The sequence below is a fragment of the Zalophus californianus genome, chromosome 4 (genome assembly GCF_009762305.2).
Source record: "Zalophus californianus isolate mZalCal1 chromosome 4, mZalCal1.pri.v2, whole genome shotgun sequence".
NCBI classification, from domain to species: domain Eukaryota; kingdom Metazoa; phylum Chordata; class Mammalia; order Carnivora; family Otariidae; genus Zalophus; species Zalophus californianus.
Window position 1 is genome coordinate 39,850,810 of NC_045598.1, and position 20,107 is coordinate 39,870,916.

At 43.2% G+C, this 20,107-nt stretch overlaps 1 protein-coding gene across 4 annotated transcripts in view; it reads left to right on the forward strand.

The window, feature by feature from the left end:
* Window positions 1-20,107, forward strand: part of ELAVL4 (ELAV like RNA binding protein 4) — a 140,631-nt gene that overhangs the window by 101,495 nt on the left and 19,029 nt on the right. For all 4 annotated transcript variants that reach the window (XM_027582955.2, XM_027582962.2, XM_027582945.2 and 1 more), the window contains exon 3: window positions 13,207-13,310. In XM_027582955.2, coding sequence (XP_027438756.1) covers window positions 13,207-13,310 — 104 coding nt within the window. The remainder of the gene's footprint in view (window positions 1-13,206; window positions 13,311-20,107) is intronic.

Sequence of the window (20,107 nt, forward strand, 5' to 3'; positions counted from 1 at the left end):
GAGAGGGGCAGGGAGAGGAGAGGGAGAAGCAGGCTCCCTACTGAGCAGGGAACCTGATGTGGGGCTCGATCCCCATGACCTGAGCTGAAGGCAGCTGCTTAACCGACTGAGCCACTCAGGCGCCCCCAAGGTCACACAACTTCTAAGTGTCAGAGCAAGACTGAACCCATGTTTGTCTCTTTTTTCATCTGCAGTACTGTATTGGCTCCCAGGGTCATGTGCTTAGTTAGTTAAGCATAGATAATGTGCAGGTGTGCACCCGTATGTGTGCTCCTGCTTGGGGGTCCATTAGCCACATACAATTATGTTTTGTTTTTTCCTTGGGTCTTTGGTTCTCTGCATGAAACTCCTTGAATGATTGCATGCTGACCACTGACACATCGTGAGCTAGGAATCAGACCTGTATGACTTGTACCAACATGAAAATACATCTTCAAATGTCTGACCCCCTCCCCACTATGCATCTCTGTTCTATGTCTAGATTACCCCAGACACAAGTCTGTGTGATGTCTTCTAAGAAAGAGAATCATAGGCTGTTACAGCGAAAAGAGACCTTAGAAATGCTCTCTGGCTTGATTTCCTTTTTTCTGTGGGCCCCTCTAGTATCTCAGGAACTATAGCTCAGAGCACAGGCCCAGAACCTGCAGCTCAGGGTAATTATATCCTGAGACAGTATTCAGTCCTGTTTCAAAGAGTAACGGTCATTTGGGAATCTCATCTAAAAGTCTTCCCAGAGATGTTTAATGGGTAATATGTTTTTTGAAAAAGAGGTTTTGTGACCAAATGAGTTTGGGGAAACTGAAGTGAACCAAGTTAAAACGGGGTTTCTTTTTATCACTACTTCTTGAGTCTGTACTAATGTGCATTATAAATCTTAAAAGGAATGATATAATTCGTAACCTTCCCCTTGGAACCTTTATTCTCCAGCATTTTATGGACTTTTGTTCTAAGCCAGGAGGGAGGGATGGAGTTCCATTAAGGAAAAGTTTGCAGGTAGAAGGAAAGGGGGCAGTTTGGAACAGTTCCTACCTGATGACCTCATTTCTTTTGTTAAGAAAGAGGTGGGGTCCTCTTTTGCACATGGGTGTGCAAGTGGAGGCCTTGGTGTCCTAGAAAAGTCTTATTAGCTCCCAAGAGAAACCAGATATGGTGCCAGATGGGTCCAGTCTCTTCAGCACCAATGCAGCCCCATCACGTTTTAGGCATTTTTGTTGAAAGTCACTGAGTACTGAGCATGTTCTGGGCACGATTTAAATCATGAGTTCTTTTGGTTTTCTGTCGGGGTGACATTTCATTTTCCATTGCCCAAAAGAGCTGAGCCATTGAAGGTGTTTACATATTGTGATTCTCACACACATTCCCAGGCATTCCTTCATTTTCAGCTCTCCCAGGTACTTGACTCAGTGTAATGATGCTGCTCACACTGGCACGGTATAGCCATTCCCTGAGAAGCCCTTAGCTTTAAAAAAAAAATCAAAGATGGCTTCCCTCCTTAATTCCTACTCTACGGACCCATTTCTGCATGAGTTCTTTGGTTTTGGTTTTTATTTCTTGATTTTGTCTTATTTCTTATCCGCAAACTGAATGGTAAGGAAAAGGGGAAATGTGCTTTTCTTGTTTCTTTTCTTTTTCATGGATCTGGGGAATTTCTCTTTTAACATTTGTTGGACCCGAACATGGTCATGAGCTTCCTGTCTGGTACTTTACTATCGGTGAACTCCTTGTTGATAGGGATGGGGTACTCATCTCTGCATTTCACACAGCTCTTAGTGGTAAGTCCAAGGCCAGAGAGCCCCAAGCCCATTTCAGAAATGACACGCCGACAAAGATGCTCAAAGTCCTTCTCCAGCTCACATTTGACATCCTGACTTCTCTCTGCACAGACAAGTTATTTATCTCACCTCCTTCATCGAGAGCCATGAATTTTCTTTGGATAGAGACAGTTTTAATAGATTTATATTCAGTTAATATTTATGAAGCATCTACCTCATGCCAGGCCCTCTCACATACTTTATCTCATTTAATCTAAATCTCAACATGGTATCAGGAGCCTCCACACATGCTTTATACAAACAGTGTCTGATGGGAGTTTTGGAAGCCCTTGTCTTTGGTGTTAAACACAGCACTTCCTTTCACCCACAGACATTTCACCCACAGACAGTCTCATTTTGCCTGAAGGCTGATTACAGTGTATGTAACTAGTACTCACCTGATAACTATTACAGTGTATGTAACTAGTACTCACCTGATAACTATTAGTGTATGTAACTAGTACTCACCTGATAACTATTACAGTGTATGTAACTAGTACTCACCTGGTAACTATTACAGTGTATGTAACTAGTACTTACCTGATAACTATTACAGTGTATGTAACTAGTACTCACCTGATAACTTTTTCTACCTCTCCTTCCTTTGTTGCTAGACCATTGTCTAACATCGGCTGCGTTTCTGGAATCACCTGTGGGTGCGCATCTCTTCTGGGGGGGCAAGTCTTGTCTGTCTGACATCCAGACCTTTTTGTTTTATCTGAGAGCAAGCTAACCAAGAATTAAGAATTCTGATTTCTCTGGCTAGCGGGAGTGTGCCAAAATCCTCCTCTTTTTGTTTCAACCCTCGTTAAAAATATGTTTAAATGTTTGACTATTCTTTCCTGTCTGAAAGAATATTCTGCACATAATTTAATTGAATGTTGCTTCGATTAAGAACCTTGCATTGCCCCAGGGTCACCAGTCTGAACACTTCTCTTTGTGTGATAGATGCTGAGAGTGAGGTAGTTGTCACTGATGTTTCTATTATCCCTGGCACATTCCCTCTTTTTCCCTTTCAGCTTTTTTTAAAACTAAGTATTTGATACTAGCTTTTTATCTTATGAATCACCTTTCTTCCCTGAACAGACAGAAGAAAAATAGCGTTTAGATTAGTTTCATTTTGTCATTTAAGGGGTTTATTATTGAAATATAGATTCGAAGATCTATCATTTGGAGCAACTTATTTTATAGGAAAACCAAAAGAGGTTAAAAAAAAAACTCCTTTGAGAATTTGTTGGTTGGCTTTCTTTTTGAAATAATGTAGATTTGTAACTGGTCCTTCCTGCTTTGGGGACTGCTGGAAATCGTTATATACACTCTGTGCATTTCCATATGCCTTACCTCAGTAACAGAGGATTTGTTTCACGTTTACTTGAACAGTTTGGTTGAGATTGTCTCTGAAATCGGGAAACTCTATTAAAAGCCTGCATGGACTTTGGAGCCAGATGGACTTGTGTCTTGGGATCTGAGGCCTCTGGACATTGGTCTTCTTGATTGTAAATGGCAGTGATAATGCCTACTTGTAGGATTGTTTTAGGGAGTAGATGAGATGATAGACATAAAGTACTTAGCTAGAACTTGAATGTTCTCACCAAAAATATAAGTAAATAAATGTACATATATATCAAATCATCACAATGTACACTTTAAATATCTTACAATCTTATTTGTCAATTATACCTCAATAAAGCTGAAAAAAAAAAACAACAAAGCACTCAGTATAGTGACTGGCACATGGTAAGCACTCAAAAAAATAACGTTTTTTTTTTTTTAAGAGAGAGAGTGGGGAGGGGCAGAGGGGGAGAGAGAGAATCTCAAGCAGGCTCCACACCCAGAGCAAAGACAATGCAGGGCTTAGTCCCATGACCCTGAGATCATGACCTCAGCCAAAATCAAGAGTCAGACGCTTAACCACCTGAGCCACTCAGGTGTGCCCCAAAATAACTATTTTTGTTCCTATTTATTCACTTGTTGAATTTGTTAACTCATTCATCCATTCGACATAGATTTATTGAAAGCCTACTATGTGCCGGACATTGGTCATACCAAGATTAATCAGATTCATGTTCCTGCCCTTAAGGGATTTAGGATCCACTAAGAAGTGCATTTAGTTCAGCAAGCTTATATTGAATGCCCACTGTGGGACAAGTGCTTTGCTTATTGCCATCTTGATGCCACATGATGAGTTCTCAGCTTCTGGGGAAATTACATCTACTTAGGAAGCCAGAATGTAACCTCTGGAAATAACCTAGTACTGGTTCAGTGTAATTTTAAATACTTTGGGAATTCAAATTAAGGACGGCTGGGTCCTGTCTTTTTCAATAGTGTTTGTTGTTGGCAGAAAGCAGACACACTCAAAATTTCAGATGCCTAAATGATTCCTGAATCTGTGCCAGAGATCTAGGGAGATGTCATATATACATCTGAGCACAGATTCAACTTGGAAGCAGTACTGACAGTTCAGGTTGATATCAACAATCAGCGGCTTCCTGGAAGTAATGGCTATAAACTGAGGGGCAGGTCTCTCTCCTTGAGGAATGGATGCTCATGCTGTCCCCTTCTGTTGGAATGCCCTTCTCCATCTATTGCCTGGCTAGCTCTTATCAATCTTTTTGAATTCATCTCAGAAAGCCCTCTCTCCTAACTGTCATAACACTGAACCCATAATCTGCTGTCATTATTGATTCATAGGTCTGACTTTCCTACAAGACCATGAACTCCTTGCTTCTTCCTTGGTCCTCAGTTTTAGAATCCATAGAACAGACTTGAAGATGATTGATACTAAAGTCCTTTCCAAGACTCATTCTGTGATGTACTAGATCCAGGCACAACCAAGTTAGAAGGTGGGAATGGGATAGTTTGAGAGTATATATTGGAATTAAATGGAAAGAATGAGGACTTGGAGATAGTACTAGAAAACCCAGCTCTCTCAAAGTCTCAGGCACACTGTGCCATGCATGTCCAGCAGGTGTGTTTAGCATACAAATGAGCACATATTCAAGAAACCAGGGCACAACAAAAAAAGTGCACAGGCTCTGGAATCAAATGGGTCTGGCTGCTATTCTGTGGCCAAATAACCTTGGGTATGTTATTTCTACTTTCTGGGGCTCAGTTTCCCCTTCTGTAAAACAGGGATAGAAATGCCTATTTCAGAGGTTGTGAAGATTTAAATAATGATGTGCATAAAGTGTTTGGCCCACAGTAGGTGCTTCGTAATTATTCTCTATTCTTTTTATTTCCTCGGTTAGAAATCAGGATAAACTGAAACCAGTTGGGAGTGTTGGTTCTAAAATAAATATAATTTAGCTCTTTCCCAGCTGATACTCAGTAGCGCGGAGGCAGAGGCTCAGGTGCACTCAATCCACTTGGCTCCACCCATAACCCACTGCCATGACCAAGGAAGGCATTGCTGCTGGAGGTGTCATGGACGTTAATAGTGCTTTACAAGAGGTGTCGAAGACTGCCCTAATCCACAATGGCCTAGCAGATGGAATTCACAAAGCTTCCAAAGCCTTAGACAAGCACCAAGCCCATCTTCATGGGTTTGTATCCAACTGTGATGAGCCTGTGTACGTCAAGTTGGTGGAGGCCCTTTCCAGGAGGCCCTTTCATAGACGCCACTTTCCTCTTTTCAGGCATTTAACAAATGCAGTGGTATGTTGCCCTCACGTTCACTTCTGTCATTGCTCCAACATGCCATGCATGTTCCTGCCTCAGGGCCTTTGCCCAGATTTCCTCTGCCTGGGATGCCCTTCCCTCAGATAGGGGGGACTGGTTGCCTCCTCTCCCTCAGGTCTCTGCTCTCGTGTCACCTTAGCCTTACTTGACCCTCTATTAAAAATTTGCAACCCCATCCCCTACACTGTCTTCCCCCTTCTGTGCTTTATTTCCTCCCAAGAACTCACCATCATTTGACAAACTTTGTATTTTATTTATGTTTCTTGTCTTGCTCCATCACCCCCAATCAGAATATACATTCAGTGATGGCAGAAACCAAGTATTTTTGTTCTCTGCTATAATCTCAGTAAATGGAACTATGGCTGGCACATAATAGGTGCTCAATAAATACCTGTGGGGTAAATTTATGCAGTGCTAGGATTCAGCCCCCAGGTTGGAAGCTCATCCCTTTATGGTAAAATCCTATCAAAATTCTCCTGTTTCTTCAAAGCTGAACTCAAATGCCCCCACCTCCAGGAAGCCTTCTGTTCAGTCAGAATCAGTCTCCATCTCTTCTCTGTCCTTGTATGTAGTTTTTTTGTTGTTGTTCCTATATATAGTTTTAAATGAAGTATCTCTGATATATTTATTATTTTTGCTGAACTAAAATTAATTTTTATATCCATCTTTCCCTTCTACATATTAAGTCCCCTGAAGTCAGGAACAGTTTCTTGGTCATTTGGTCATTTTGGGGCCCACTCATAGTATCCAGCATATTGTAGGTGCCTGTTATATATGGAATTTTTGTGCCTGCTGCATATCACGTGCTCTGATATAAAAGTAAAGCATCAGAAACATTCTCTACCTTTAAGAAGGTTGGGGCCTCACTGAGGAGATAGCATTCTCATAGACAATAATAGAAGGCAGTATTTAATGGGGTGTGGGAGAAAAAAGACAAGGAACCAACACTTATTGATATCTATTATATGCCAGGCACTTTGCATGCATTATCACTTTTAATCTTCCTAATAATTCCATGAAAAACTAATATTAAGTTCATTTTACAGATGAGATTACTGCAGCAGAAAGGGACAAAGTGGGAATGCAGATTTGGGGGAAAAAAGAAATAGTGTATACAAAGAAATTCTGAGAACTTCCCTATCAGAGCTTTCCTTCCCTGTTACTATGGATTAGGATATGTAGCTTTCTCAGAAACCAAGGTGTAGGAAGGTTAAGTTAGTTAGCCAAGGCCACATAACAATAAGCTGACGCTGCTTTTCTCTCATCATTACATTTCTGTATCAAGTCCCCAGATGATGCCATCGATGCTGGTACAGGGACCACACTGAGCATACCAAGACTTTAAACCATACTTAGTTTGAGGCAATTGTGTGAACTACCAAAAGAAAACAAATTCTCTGGCTAGTTGTCTCTCCTAACCCTGAGCTTGCAGAAGAAAAGCCAGGACTCAGATTGCCCAACACTGTGTAAAACCCACAGAGGTGGGAGGGGTGGGAACAGAGGCATGGATGCTCCAGCACCTCAAAGCATCCCCAGTCAGTGTTAAGAAGGGGAAGAGACTCCAACGTAGAGTATGTGCATCCCCCTGAGTGCTTACCTGATACTGGATACTTCCGGGCCTTTTCACAGACGCCAGACCCTGTGGAGAGAAAAGCGTGAGCTGAGAAGTCACATAGACCTGGACTTACTCAAATCCTAGCATGGACCCTACTTGCTGGTTGCCTTTGGGCAGGTTACTTCACATGTTTTAGCCCATTTTCTTTATCTACACGATGGGCCCCATGGTACCCATTTCACACAGGATTAAATAAGGAAACATTAGTAGGTCACCTAGCACAGTGCCTGGCACCAGGTGGACCCTGAATAAATGGAAGTTATTGTTGGTCTGTGTGTAACATCGTCAGCCCTCACAATGACACTTTGATTGTGAGGGTAAGGGATTATCCCTATGCTTCCAGACGAAGGAACAGGCTGAGCTTAAATGACTTAACCAAAGTTATACAGTAAGTAGAGTTTTCACACACACACACACACACACACACACACACACACGTAGTACATATGTGTACAGTATGTGTGTGTGTGTGTGTGTGTGTGTGTGTGTGTGTGTGTAGTAACAGCCGCAAGCCTCTCCAACCCTCCTTAGGGTGTGTTCAGGTAGATTTTGAGGCATCTGACAACAGGGAAAGGCATCTCTGGACTGTCTGAGAGGGAGTCCTGGGATTTAGAGTTGGCTGCAGTTAACCCAGCATTCGGATTACCGCCCTGCAGGTGATCTTAAGGTGACTGGGGGGATTTTATCATGTGCTTTGAGAACAGAATTTCAGCCTGAGCTAGGTGTTCTAACATTCACAAAAATTCCTTACTCAACTCAGAAGTTTTTATCAACAGCAGCTACCCATCTGGCTGCCCCCTTGGGGGCTTTGCAGATGAGGGGAGTAACTGTTAGGTTTCTGGAGAATGACGATTTTTGAAGAAAGAAAGAGCCAAGTGTGCAGGTTGGCAGTGCAGAAATGCTGAGGTTCCTTCCAGCCAGCTCTGCAAAGGGATGGCTTCTCTGTTGCTGCCATCAACCATGAGGATGTCACATTTGGGTTCCTGCTGTCATAACCCCCAGGACCCCAAAGGCAAGGGAAAACAATGCCAATCCAGAATGACCAGGAAAATGAGGGGTTATGATCAGCTATGATGGTGATTCCTAGAATTTGAATACAATAAAGATGCTTAGCACAAATTATTGAAGATAATTTGAGTTTTTCTTAGATGATTCAAAAAAGCCTCAGAGGTATTTCAGGGCTTTGGAATCGTTGTCAATGACATTTTAGTTCTAATGGAGTAACTGTGAGTATGGCAAAAGGTACTGGATTTGGAGTCAAAAGATCTAAACCAGTCAGCAAACTATGGCCCAAAGGAAGCCTATTTTTCTAAATGTGTTTTATTGGAACACATATTGTCTATGGCTCCTTTCATGCTGTAATGGCAAAGTTGTCATGGCAGAGACCAGAGGAGCCGCCAATCCTAAACTACTTACTGTCTCACCCGGTATGTAAAAAAGTTTGCCAGCCCCTGATACAGAGTGAGATCCAGCTCTGTAATGGAGGGCACATCACTATTTTCTCTGATCTTCAGTTTCCATATCTTTTTTTTTAAGAGTTTATTTATTTATTTGACAGAGCGAGCACACAAGCAGGGGGAGAAGCAGAGGGAGAGAGAGAAGCAGGCTTCCCGCTGAGCAGGGAGCCCGATGTGGGGCTCAATCCCAGAACCCTGGGATCATGACCTGAGCTGAAGGCAGATGCTTAACCGACTGAGCCACCTAGGTGCCCCTTCAGTTTCCATATCTATAAAATGAAAACCCGCAGGGTTATTGTGAGAGATGCAACAGAACGGGTGGCAAAGCACTTTGGAAACTCCGAGGGTGGGCAGCACCTGATCTGTGCTGGAGGGGAGCCCACCCAGATATTCTTTGTGTTTTCTTTTCCAATCCTTGGTGTCAGCTTGTCATGCTCTCCCTTTCTCACAAATGCAAAAAGAATTCACCGGGTCCCCTTCCTTTCCCCAAATATAAAACATTCTTCCATAAATGGAGGGTTGGTACAGACAGGTGTACCCACTCTTTCTTCTGTTTGTTGAGCACCTACTATGTTCAAGGAAGCAAACTTTTATAAGCTAGTTCTTGTGAGAAGTGTTTGGTTTCCAGGGGGAGAAGTTGGTATACACATTATTACAGCAGAATGGAGATGTTGCCATGTCAGAGTAGGAGGACGCATCATGTGTTCATGTGTGCACATGTGTATATGAGCAGTTTATAAAGACAGAGATATTCAGGTTCAGATTTAAGAAAAGCTTGTTAAAAACACGAACCTCTTTAATCCAAAATACACTGAAGTGCCTTAAAATGTAGCCATTATGTATAACTGTTTCCCCTTGGAAACTACGTTCTAATTTTAAGTTACCACCCCAAACTGCCAAGAATGCATTTCCTGCTCATGCATGGTCACTGGGGATCCCTCATCCATGCCTGCTGGACAGGAGTATTCAGGAGTGGTCACATGTAAGGATTGTGGATCACCTGAGTATCAAGGAGCCAGGTACTCATGATAGTTTCTAAATTTGGGAGGAAGTCTTCATTTCATAATATCATCTTTTCTTTATTGATTGTATTTTTTACTGATGATTCAGTAAACATAACCTCAATGGTTTAATTGTTTTATTTGACCAAACTGCTATCAAAATAAACTCATAAACTGAGAACAAAAATAAAGTCTAAAAAAATTTTCTTTCTGAAAATACTGTCACTATACCTATATGGTCAAATCTTGCTATTGCTGATAAAGGAAGATGTAATTATTTGGGGGAAAAGGAATAATAAGAGGACCTTATGGACCTATTTCTGGGATGCAGATATGCACACACTTCGCTCTAGGCTCCAGACTGTGTCCCCTGGGGCCTTCCCAGCATGGTGGCTCTCTTGGTCCCCATGGTAATAGTGTTGGTGTTTTTTGTGAATGTGTTTCATCTATATTTTTCTATGTGCATTTAAATATAGAACTGCAAACCCAAAACTCATCACCAATGTATGCCCACCAGACAGACAAGTTAAAACATAGAATTCTTCTTCATTTCACTCTCCCCCGCTACTAATAATTTTTGAAAGAAATGAGGCTTGGGTTTTTATATTTTCTACCTTGGGATTTAATCCTCTCTAGAGTGTTTTAAAAGAGATTGCTTAGTTCCATCGAGTATTTTTTATTAGACTTAGCTGGACTCCTCCTATGTTGGCAAGAAGCATGTGAGGAAGCTGTTCTCAAACTAGGCTAACCACAGGTAGTTTCACTGTGCTGCAGTTTATCTCACGCCTTTCAGTTCACAGGCAGTGCTTCCCACCTCTGTCCCCCTCTTGTTCAATGCAGTGTTCTGTTTCAGAGTTTGCACCTCATTATTGCATATCAAAGAGAATCTCCAGTCTTTCCCTCCTCTTCCTTTCTGAAACGATGTTTATCTGGTTTTTAGTTTTTCTCAAAAGCACCCTCATTCCTGATGTTAAGTGCAGTCTCTCTCTAAACCTAGAGCAGGTGATGATAGCACAGTTGTGCTAATTGCCTTCAACCTGAGGCGATAGTGGGTTTGGGACCGATACAGGCAGGTGAGTAGATATGACATAGCTTGCTGAGCAGGAGTCCTTTCTTTTGGGGCACCTCGGTGGCTCAGTCAGTTGAGCATCTGACTCTTGATTTCAGCTCAGGTCATGATCACATGGCCCCCTCTCCCCGGTGGAGCTCTGCACTCAACAGGGAGTCTTCATGAAGGTTCTGTCCCTCTGCCCCCCCACTTTCTCTCTCTCTCTGTAAAATAATAAATAAATCTTAAAAAAAAAGAGAAGGTTCTTTCTTTCACTTGACCTTCAGAACCTTCCTAGGACCTGAAGCAAGGGTCTAAAACAAAGATAAAATATAGAATGTAAAAATCATAGCCACTATATTTATTTTAGATTTCTATAAACATATGAATAATTAGAAAGATATATATATATATATGTATCAGGGAATATGCACCACTGGTAGGCATGATACATTCTTCCACATACATTCCATCACTGTGATGAATCATGAAGTATTTGGGTTTAGGTTCAATGTTTGCAGTTAAGTGGTGAGTGTTTTCTCTGTATTTTTTCATATTTCATTTTAATTTTATACAAATTCAATTTAGCTGGATAGATTGTCTGACTTGTTTCCGAGAACTCATAACTAAAGTTTATCATTGAGATTATTGCTTTAAAAATGCCCTTTAAAGCATCTCAACTTGGTGCATAACTGTTTAAAATGAATAATTGTAAGAATATTTTAGTACTGCAATTTTTAAGGCTTCTCTTATTTACAAGGAAAATAGAACTGATAAATTTGAATGATGAAAATGGATTTAATTAGGTGAATTTAGTTAGGCTTGATGAGGTGGAGCCAAATCTAGGATAAATGATATTTTTAAACTAATGTCTCTTACATTTTTAGATTTGCAAAAGTTTCTCAGAACATGTGGCAGGGTCTTGTAATTCACACACACCTCTCTTTGTCACACTTTTACTCTCTTGCACACACACACGCACACACGCAGGCGCACACGCACACAGAGAGGCCCAGCAGCTGGAGTGTGTTCAACATTCTCTCCTCCTTCTTCAGTTACTAATTCTGCCTATAAAGGGTATATCTGGCAAAGTTTGCTCCTGTCTTTCCTGTTCTAACCCTGTTATTCCAAAACACAAAGGAATATTCTAATGGAAAGTATTGTCATTTTGGGTTTTCCATTTTGGGGACAAAAATGGGCACTTAGCTATTCCTCGTGATGCTCTTTGCTTGTGTCCGATAAGGATAACAAAGTCACCATTTTCCAATCCAGAACCCAACTTGTTTTCCCAGGTTCCCTCCTACAACCAACACAAACACAGACATTTACCAGCAAAACAGAAGCTGTTGGAAAGATTTTTTGGCTGCTGAAATGGGCTCCTGTCACCAGGACATGGCAGGCTTTTTGCTGTATTGTCTCCCAGGCCTGGGCCGGGTACTCCAAAAAGAGCTTTATGTAATCAGTCTTCCCTGACATGTGACGTCCTGTCATTTTCCTCCCCTTCGGCTCTGCTGCCACCCACAAATCAATAACATTGCCTGGGAAGTTCAAGCTGATTTTGCAGCCACTCTAAGCTCCGTGTTTCTTAAAGGGTATGTCAGAAAATGTAAAGTTTCCTAATGATATTTCTGGCTGATGACACATGGCAGAGCTGATGGACTATTTATAATCAGTGGCACGATCGCAAGCACATTATTTTTATTTCACTTAGGGGGGAGCCCTGTCACTTGCTACCTCTCTTTGCAGACAAGTTGATGCCATCTCCACCTAAAGGAGCTAAAACCCTCTTTGCAGAATGCGTTTGCACTCTCCCCTTTGTGTTAGGAGCTCCCCAGTTCTTTCCAATAGAATTCTCACCCCCCCTTTTTTTTAAACTGTTCTTGGGCTGGGGGGATGATGAGGGCAACCAATGATTTGTAGCAACTGCTTTAGATTCTGGTCATGCCTTCACTATAAATGTCTCCGTCTTTGCTGCTCAGATCCTGCTACATTCCTCCGCGTGTGGGCGTGGCTGGCATGACTGAGGCAGCAGACACAGCTCCTGCATTCAGCGCTCGCCCCAGTTTCACAGGACTGAGCATAGCATAGCCGTCTTTCGTTGAGCAGCTACTATATTCTAGGCAACGTACTTGGTAGGCATTTTATACACAAGATCTCATTAACGCTTTCAAACCTGTCTGTCTGTTATCTCCAGAGAAGACATGTAGGGGAAAAAAACGGGACATTAAATAACTCCTCTCCACAGTCACACAGCTGATAGGAAAAGCCCCATGACTCAGTTCAAATCTAACAAACCACACCTGCTCTCTTTTCACTACCTTCTCACTTCTTTCCGGTTAAGTGGACACTTGTGTATGGATGTGGATGGGCAGGGGCACTTACCCATTCCCAACTTGGGCAGCTCCTGTGAGTTCCTAGGCTGACCAAAGTGAGAGATGGAAGAACTGGAAACTTTTCCACCTGGGATAAACCCTGGTGTAAAAGGAACCATATACTAGAGGCGGGTTTTGACTCACCGCAATGGGAGGTGTTACTGTTATAAAGATACTGAGCTCTCTCTCTCTCTCTCTCTCTTTTTTTAAAAATGTTTCCACAGGACAGAGTTTAGGGTATGGATTCGTTAACTATATTGATCCAAAGGATGCAGAGAAAGCCATCAACACTTTAAATGGACTCAGACTCCAGACTAAAACCATAAAGGTAAGAAGTGATACACTGGCTCCTGATTGGGAAGCACTGGTTAAATTTCATCCCTTTGATCTAATAAATCCAGGCGATGAGGGAACTGGAAGTGGTGCTCTTTATTTATGCAAAGGACATTTATCATCCACTGTACTAAGTGGGGGATGCAGATCATTACAAAGAATGAGATGCAAGCTGAGCAGAGGGAAGGGACCAGAGGGCAGATGGGGTGTCAGCACCGACTAAGAAGGCCTGTGAGCCCAAGTCTGCAAAGATGGCCAAAACTGAGCCATGGTAAGAGGGTGGGGCAGGGAAGATGTTCCAGACAGAGGGAACAGCACATGGGAAGCTGTGAAAATGAATGTAAACATTATGAGTGGGGAACAGCATATAGAATAGCATGGCCTAAGTTTGGATGGGAGGTGGGCAGGGGCCTTGTGTGCCAGGCTGAACAGTTTGGCTTTACCTAAGGGTGGACAGTTCATCTCCTAACTGAGACTAGAAAAGAAAAAATCAGTTATAAATAAACTCTAGTGTGATAGGGATGGGTACTATAAAATTGTTAGGAACATAGTAAAGGAGTGACAGAAAAAGTAACATTCGAGCAATTGGAGAATAATCAGAGCTGTAGATAATATCTCTGGTGGGATTGTTTTAAGTCGAAAAAGAGAAACAGTTACCCAGAGCCTGCTCTTCCAGACAGAGGTTTCTGTGACTGGGCTGTCACTCTCTCGGTTCAGACTTCACCTTGTGGGGATCCTTCAGGAAGTGGTGCTGCTTACTTTGAGGGCCCCCTCCCACAGCCAGTGGTGGTCTCCTGGATGGAGCCTCCTCCTCCTCAGCCTCCCTTCCCCTTCTTCCCCCACCTCCAGGCAGCGTCCTGCTTGAGGGCAGCTGCCAGCCCATTAATGAGTCCCATCCTTCATAGCCTATCACACCACAGGGAGGTGTCTCCTGGGCGCTCTTATCCTCACGACAGCAGGTCTGACGCAAAGTAGGACAAAAGAGAAACCTCTCCCAGAATGGAAATCTATAGATGGCACCAGCTCTCAGCGTATGAAAACACAAAAGCAGAACTTTTTGGTCCAGCAGAGCTACTTCTCCAACATTCCGAATGACAGAGGAGACTATTGGTATAAGATAATCTTAGCTAGGAGGTAATCAAAACAAAACCAAAGCCAAAACAAAAACCTTCTTTTTTTTGGAATATATTACATGATTGCCTGCCTTCTTTCCTTCCTTCCTTCCTTCCTTCCTTCCTTCCTTCCTTCCTTCCTTTTAAGCAGCTTTACTTTTGCAATTGAGTTTCGTTTTATTTCTAAAGATGATTCCTTTCCTGATCTCATACAGCCTGTGGTACACACAGACCCCAAAATGGGCCTGACTCAGGCTGCCTCCATCTCATCTTACAGTCAATCCCTATGAATTATCTAATGGAGAAATAATTAAGAGTTGTTTAATTATGGGGTAGTCCTCTGAGAGGCAGGAGGATTAATTTCTTTCAAAGGAAAAACATACCTATTTTTATGCTTTAAGTGAAGGTGGGAGGCTCACGTCCCTGACTATTTGTTGAGGCCACACCAGGTTGAGGCTGTATTTGTGGGTTTGATTGATTTTTCTGTGCTATCCAGTTCAGCATTAGAATGTCAGACACTTACTCTTCCCTTGATGGACACCCTGACCTTGAACTGAGAAAGTACTTTTCTTTCCTCTGTAGTATTTCTTGAAACCCAAGCCTTCCCAAGAGTTTAGGATCAAATCATCACACATCCATTCTGCCTTTTAAAAAATATATCTATATTCCATGAAGCTGTTGGGCTTCCTGAAAGACTGATTGGACCTGGCTTTTCTGATCTCAGAATTCACCCCCTGATCCATCATGCCATCGGAAGCAGTTCTTTGTCTAGGTGGATCTTACAGACGAGGAACATTGATTATTTTTGTTCTGTGAGGAGACAGTCTGCCTCACCCCCTCACCCACCCTGTGCTCACCCTGCATCAAAACGCTGCCAACACATTTGCACCCAGCAGTAACGTGGGCTTCCGAGGCACTGTAGGATTCAGAATGCATGATGCCACGGCTGAATCAATAATTTCCATTCTCTACTACAAATGAAAATTTAATGTGCAAACCTAGGGATTTCAGCCCTTTCATTAAAGCAGTTTATTTCCCATACTAAAAATTAAGTTTGAGTGATAGGTTCCTTTATTAACTTTTCTTCCCTTTCCTAAAGGGACACAATGTTTAAGGTAAAAATCGTATTAAAGGGGAGGGGAAAAAAGCAAACCCTTTTCATGTGCTGTTAATAGTCTCATCATTTATTAATTTTTTTAAAATTGCTTTTCTGCCTTTCAGGCCACTGTTTACTTCTGCTTCAGTTTGCTTTGATAAGTGACAGGAGATTTATCTCTTTGCCCTGCCTCCCATAAAGGAATAGATAACTTGCCTATCTGGAAAACAGAAGTATCCTCCTGGAAGCATGCTTTACAGAGATCTCCCCAGAACCATCTAGCACATGTTTGCAAGCTGTGGTCAAGTTTGTCCCTCCTTCTCACATTTCTGGTGCATTTCTGGACTGCTCTGTGCAAAACACCCTGCTTTAAATGTCATGCACAACACGGATGCAGGCAAACCAAGAGTTAATTCCTAAGTTGTTTTTTTTTTAATTCCTAAGTTTTGATGCTTAATGATTAACAGCTAGATTCCGGGATAGTTCTGGAAAGCCCTGAGGAAGTGGTGGAGACTGTAGTGAGGTGGAGAGCAATAAAAAGGTCAGCTACTCTTCAGCTATTGCTGATTGTTTAAGCCCAGATTTTTGCCAGATCTTCCAATTATTCAATAAAAGCCAAGATCTAGATTTTTTTTTATGCCATACCTCTCAATTTTTAAAGGTTGGAAACCAACTTAAAAATTTTAAAGCATAGGTGGTCAGGTCAAACAAAATTTAGTAGTTGACCTGTGCACAAACAGTTTGCAGCCTCTGGAATCCAATTTGAATACCCAGATACTGTTTTGCTGCTAGGGGAAGGTGCCCACAAGTGATGGTTCCCCGTTAACAAAATTTCACTGCCCCTTTAGTAAGGGGGATGTGACTGCGTGCCAGTGCCAAAGGCACGTGGAGGGCAAGGCCAGGCCTCTGTCGTCAAGGAGAATACAGTCTTGGCACAGACACAGCATCAAAGCAGAGAAAGAGCATGATTTGTTAATTAAGCCCCTGCGAGTAGTATGGATGACTGCAGATAATGTGCCTATCTGGAAAACACAAGTACATTATTTGGAAGCGTGCGTTACAGTGATCTCCTAGGAACATCTAGTACATGTTTGCAGACATGCGACTACAGAGGGATTATTCTTTGGATTATAACTTGTTTTCTGGGAGAAAGTGGCCAGGCTCAAAGATGAAGTGACTTGTCCAAAGGCACACAAGCAACCAGCAGCTGAGCTGAGTTAGCATCCAAAGGTCCTGTGAAGGGTTCTGCCACAAGAAGGAAATAATGATTACTTATTATAATTATACTAATAATGAATAATAGTAATGCAACCTTATACTGAATATTTACTCTGACAGTATTCTAGCCCCTTTACATATTTGATAGGATTTAATCCTTGAAACATCTCTAGGGCTGGGTGCTTTACATACATTAACTCTACTTTTTTTTTTAAAGATTTTACTTATTTATTTAGAGAGAGGGAGAGCATGAGAGGGGGAAGGTCAGAGGGAGGAGCAGACTCCCCGCTGAGCAGGGAGCCCGATGTGGGACTCGAACCCAGGACTCCAGGATCATGACCTGAGCCGAAGGCAGTCGCCTAACCAACTGAGCCACCCAGGGGCCCCACATTAACTCTTCTTCTTAAGATAGCCCTGTAAGAAGGTTCTATTCACTCCTTTATACAGTTGAGGAAAGTAAGGCCCAAAGAGGTTAGGAGACTTAACCAGGATCACACACTTGGCAAGTGAGATTTGGACTCAGGAAGTGTGTTTCAAAAATAACTCTGGCAGTGGGTCGTAAGTGTTGGAAGGTCACACCGTGTGTTTGCTCAGCAGCGCATGCGTTCTGTGAGGTTGTATGGGTGTGTACTGGCTCCACACACACACACAGGTTATACTCCCCAGCATGGGAAGGAGATATAAAAAGCAAACAAACTGTGTGGTCCCTCCAGGTTCTTCAGTAAACAGACTTGTGGTTTGGAGCTTCTGCCATCAGCCTGGGGATAGACCTGACTTCAGGTCATTTCTTCTTGAACCCCTGCTTTCCAGGCTCTTTGCCAGGTCCTGGGATTTAGGTGACCTAGGGATGGCAGTGCCCTGGGGAGTCTCCCCTCCATGTGTGTCAGAGAGGCATGGGGCATGGACCATGGACTTACATGTCTAGCCTGCCAGACCAGCCTGGTGCTCCACTTGGGAAACTGGGTCTTTTCTCAGGATTTCAACCCTGAGCCCAGTGGAGATGATTTGCCCTGTTTAGGGCTTTGGGAGTGCTATTTGTTTAGATTTTTTCCTCACTTGTCTCCAACAGAGATCACTTTAGACTCTGGGAAGCACTGGGTGAAATGGCTGTGGGTTCTAGGAAATGATTCCGGTGCTGCTTGACCCCACACCAGAAGCCTGTCCCAGTCCTGGGCTCTCTCCTCTCTCCACGTGTTCTTTAAAACAGCAGCTTCTGAATTCACACTGTAATTTCAGCCTCTCCATGGGAAGCACTCCATTGAATCCAGCTGTAGTGGTCCAGCTCTTTGTTGTATTAATTAGTAACAAAGGAAATGAGATGGTCTGTAGTACCTTCAAAAGGAATAGCTTTACAAAAAGTTTGGATTGATATTCAAGTTACAACTGAGTAAAAAGTGATCCAAAGTGGAATATGGTGGTTTGGAGTCACTCCCTAGAAACCTTTTAGAGTAGTGGGACACCAGTTTGGGTTTTAACCTGAGTTCAAGGAGCAGAAGTGTTCACGGCTCTGCCTCCGTGGGGGCTCCTGTCTCGTGGGGAACACAAACATGCAAAGGACCAACTCTCATGTGGTGAGATAGGGCGGTCTTGGGGCTGCAGGGGCTCCCATTGGTTTGGGGTGGAGGAGCAGGAAGTAGGAAGCTGTGCGAGGTTGGAGCAGGAGAGGGACCTGGTCAAAGTTAAGTTCCAAGAAGGCTCATCTGTCAGTGGTGTGTCACTGGGGGTGTTTGACGGATGAAACCAGCGGCTCGCAGGCTGGAGGTTTTTGTCAGCCTTAGGCACTGGTTTTCATCACCTTTTTAGGAGCTTTTTTTACTCATTTTAAAAGCAAGGCATGCTTATTTATAAATAATTTGGAAAATACATTATCATATAATGAAGGCAGTATCAGCCATTCCCAACTCAATACTGTAAACAACGTTTTTATATATTTTCTTCCTTTTGTCATTGCATTACAGGTTTACAAATGATTTTGTGTCTTGTCTTTTTCTAATAATTGCATTAAGCTATTACTCAAATTATAAAAATATGACTTTAAAGAAAACGTTCCCAGAGCACGGCTCTTGTGCAAACTGGAGGTGTGAGTGATTTCGGGACTGGAGCAGGGATGAGGGTTCAAAAGGCTGCCTCTGCCACACAGAGTGAACCCAGGAGGGTTGGCAGGCACTCAGGAGAGGGGCTGTGAGAGTAGGAAGAAAGCTTTATCACAAGGCAGCAGCCCAGTTCCAGAGGGAGCAGGACTGGAGAAGGGGAAGATGTGAGTGAGGGCTTCTCAGAAGGGAAAAACTTCCCTTCTTTGGGAAGGAGAACAAACTGAGCTTCTGTATTCGGGCATCTGTGTGCGGTGATGCTGCTTAGCCATTTCTCCATTCTTGCTTTATTCTTCTAATAGCACTAATGGTGCCTCCAGGGGATCCCCCCACACTGGAGTTTGCAAGGTCCAGTCTGCCCCACCCGCTTCTTCCTCTTGCCAAGGGTCATCAGGGCTCTGCGCCTCCCTCCCAACCTCCCTCGCCCCGCCATCCACCTGCCTTGCTAAAGGCCTTCGTTCTGCTGAAGCATCTTTTCTTTGCACTTGGCATAAGCAATTATTTCTCCTATCCCTGCTCTTAATGCTTCCCGGAGAGTTAGCAGATCATTTTTTGCTGATGGGTATCACCCCACCCAGAAATGATAGACTGCCTCCCTCTGTCTTATTAATAATAAAAAGGCATTTTTCTCTCCTCCCCCACGACAGCTATAGTCAGAGCAGTGTGGGAGCACTTCCCTGCCAAGGTCAGCAGGGGAGGCTGGATCACTGAATCCCCAAGGAGCCAAGAGAGCACACAGCCACAGCGGTGGAAACTGGAGACCCGTTTACCCCCGTTGCACCGGGCAGCGCTTTCTGTCCTGTGAGAGCTTGTGTTTGCCTGCTCTGCTTCCCAGTGCCCTGCTAACTTCCTCTGAGTGAGTAATTTCAGATACAGGTGCAGGAGTTTGAGAGATCGACCTAGAGCGTCCTTGCTCTCTCCGCCCGGTGAGGTTGTTATGATTCCAGTATCTTAAAGGTCATCCACAGTGTCCTGGGTCTGGATTACAAAAGGAAAGCAGACAGGTACAGGTTGAGAGGACACGTAGGTTTTCAGAAGTGTGTGGAATGGGGCTTGGGGGGCTTTAGTTGTCTACAAGTGTGAAAGACACCAACAGGGGGATATGAGCTGCCTTAGAAAAGCCAGCTCACCTTGGCTGTGTTAGGAGAATTGTGGATTTCAGGTCACAGGAATCCACTCTGGTCAACCTGTCCTTGGTGTCTGTGTCCTATTCTCAGCCCCACGTTCTAAGGAGACATTCTAAGGGTTATCCAGAGGCAAATGGGGAAGACGGCGA